At 44.4% G+C, this 3,054-nt stretch overlaps 1 protein-coding gene across 1 annotated transcript in view; it reads left to right on the forward strand.

Annotated features, from left to right (window-relative positions):
- Positions 1–948: 948 nt before the first annotated feature.
- LOC122548071 (NEDD8-like) overlaps positions 949–3,054 on the forward strand; it is a gene marked incomplete at its 5' end in the record, with an annotated part of 8,943 nt that continues 6,837 nt past the window's right edge. The window contains one exon of the mRNA XM_043686640.1: positions 949–1,076. Within this exon, the coding sequence (XP_043542575.1) occupies positions 949–1,076 (128 nt within the window). The remainder of the gene's footprint in view (positions 1,077–3,054) is intronic.

Raw genomic sequence — 3,054 nt, forward strand, 5'->3', positions numbered from 1 at the left:
CCACTTTTTTGCAACTTTTTAAGAAAACGTTTTGTGATTTACACATGAAAGAAGTGAAACTATCACTGTATTCTTACAGGTGAAAGGCTTAACAGACAATTTCAGTTACATCACCCTGTAAATGTTTGCTATAAATTCTGTGTGAGTATTGAGCCCTCCACAACCACCTGATGAAGGAGCCACGCTCCAAAAGCTAGTGTGCTTCCAATTAAACCTGTTGGACTGTAACCTGGTGGGATTCTTAACTTTGTACACCCCAGTCCAAGACCGGCATCTCCAAGTCACACAACACCAGGTTACAGTCCAACAGGTTTATTCGGAAACACTAGCTTTCGGAATGCTGCTCCTTTCGGTGGTTGTGGAGACTAAGACCCTAAGAGACAGAATTTATTGCAAAAGTGTCATGCAACTGGAATGATATATCGAACAAACCTGGATAGTTGTTCAGTCTTTAATCTTTTGGCATGGGTTGTAGGTTTCAGATCGTTTTGTAAATCCCAGAACTACTTTTAAGTCAGGTTCTCGAGACGATAACTTAAGGATTTATAACAAAAAGGTGACACTTCAGCTCAGACAATGCATTAAAGGTGTGAGGCTAGAGTCGGTCTGTATTCCAATTTTGAGTCAGACTGGTTCTAGTTCCATAGTGGAATTTATAAAATATTACGTGGAGTGACTGCCTGCCGGATGTGCATGTTTTGAGCGAAATAGAACGTACTTGGAAATAACAAATTCACCCCATAGATGTAGGAGCAGCGCTCCAAAAGCTAGTGCTTCCAAATAACCTGGTGTTGTGTGATTTTAAAACTTGTACACCCCAGTTCAACTCCGGTATCTGCAAAGCATTTAATTCGGAAGAGATTGCGAAAAGAACTGTAGACTCGTCATGTTGCACAACCTTGTGACAAGGGGTGAGGCGAATAGAAATTTTGTTTTTTTTTTCCCAAGGTTCCAGTGGATGGGAAGCTATCCTGGAACATTGTAAGCCATCAGTCTCCCCTTTATTGTTTTTTTTTTCCTCTTTTCAGACGCTCACTGGGAAGGAGATTGAAATCGATATTGAGCCCACTGACAAGGTGAGATCTCCACGCTGCCCGTCCGGATCGCTCAGTGCTTCGGACGTCGTGTTTCCTCAATGCGCGTGTCCAAATCCCTCCCTGTTTCTCAACAGCCTCTCCTCTGTCCGACGCTTGTCGTCTCTTTGTTGTCTCCCGTTGTCCGTCTCGAACAAGGCAAAGAAAATTTAACAGCCCAGGAACAGGCCCTTCGGCCCTCCAAGCCTGAGCCGATCCAAATCTACTGCCTAAACCTGTCGCCCAATTCCTAAGCATCTGTATCCCTCTGCTCCCCACCGACTCGTGCATCTGTCCAGACGCATCCTAAATCAATCTACCGTGCCTGCCTCTACCACCTCTTCTGGCAACGCGTTCCAGACACCCACCACCCTCTGTGTAAAGTACTTGCCGCGTGAATCCCCCTTACACTTTCCACCTCTCACCTTGATAGCGTGACCTCTCGTTATTGAATCCTTCACCTTGGGAAAAAGCTTATCTCTATCCACCCCTGTCTGCACCCTTCATGATTTTGTAAACTTCAATCCATTTTTCTCGTGAAAACAAACCTAACCTACTCAACCTCTCTTCATAGCTCACACCTTCCATACCAGGCAACATCCTCGTAAACCTTCTCTGCACCCTCTCCAAAGCATCCATATCCTTTTGGTAATGTGGCGACCAGAACTGTACACAGTATTCTAAATGCGGCCGAACCAATGTCTTGTACAACTTTAACATGACTTGCCAGCTCTTATACTCAATACCCCCGTCCAATGAAGGCAAGCATACTATATTCCTTCTTGACCACTCTGTCCACCTGTGCAGCAACCTTCAGGATACAATGGACCTGCCCTCCCAGATCTCTCCGCCCATCAACTTTTCCCAAGGCTCTTCCATTCATTGTATAATTCGCTCTCGAATTAGGCTTGCGTAAATGCATCACCTCACGTTTGTCTGGATTGAAATCCATCTGCCACGTTTCTGCCCGACTCTCCAGTCTATCTATATTCTCCTGTATTCTCTGACAGTCCCTTATGCTTTCTGCTACTCCACCAATCTTTGTGTCATCTGCAAACTTGCTGATCATTCCAACAGTGTCCTCTTCCAGATCATTTATGTATATTACAAACAGTGGCCCCAACACTGATCCCTGTGGAACACCACTGGTCACCTTTCTCCATTTCGAGAAACTCCCTTCAACTACTACGCTCTGTCTCCTGTTGCTCCTCTTTATCCACCTAACTAGAACACCCTGCACACCATGTGACTTCACTTTCTCCATTAGTCTACCATGGGGAACCTTATCAAACGCCTTACTAAAGTCCATGTATATGACATCAACAGCCCTTCCTTCATCTATCAACTTGGTCACTTCCTCAAAGAACTCTATTAAGTTGGTAAGGCACAATCTCCCCCGGAACAAAACCATGTTGCTGTTCTTTTCTAAATATAAATAGATCCTATATCTCAGAACCCTCTCCAGCAACTTTCCCACCAGCGACGTCAGGCTCACTTGTCTGTAGTTACCCAGAATATCCCTACTACCCTTCTTGTACAAGGGGACAACATAAGCAACCCTCCAGTCCTCCGGCATCTCACATGTATTTAAGGATGCCACAAAGATATCTGTCAGGGCCCCAGCTATTTCCTCTCTTGCCTCCCTCAGCAACCTGGGATAGATCCCATCTGATCCTGGGGATTTGTCCACCTTAATAACCTCTAGCATACCCAACACATCTTCCCTACTTATGTCAACGTGATCCAGACTAATCAAACTTCTATCTCTAATCTCAAGAGTCATCATGTTCCTCTCCTCAATGAACATTACTACGACTACAATGTAGTGACTACAATGACTACAAAGTAATCATTCAGAATCTCACCCATTCTCTCAGGTTTGACACACAGCCTTCCTTCATTATCCTTTAGTGGATCAATCCTTTCTCTAGTTATCCACTTGCTTCTTATATAAGAATAAAATGCTTTGGCATTCTCCTTA

The sequence above is a fragment of the Chiloscyllium plagiosum genome, unplaced genomic scaffold (assembly GCF_004010195.1).
Source record: "Chiloscyllium plagiosum isolate BGI_BamShark_2017 unplaced genomic scaffold, ASM401019v2 scaf_8659, whole genome shotgun sequence".
Taxonomy (NCBI): domain Eukaryota; kingdom Metazoa; phylum Chordata; class Chondrichthyes; order Orectolobiformes; family Hemiscylliidae; genus Chiloscyllium; species Chiloscyllium plagiosum.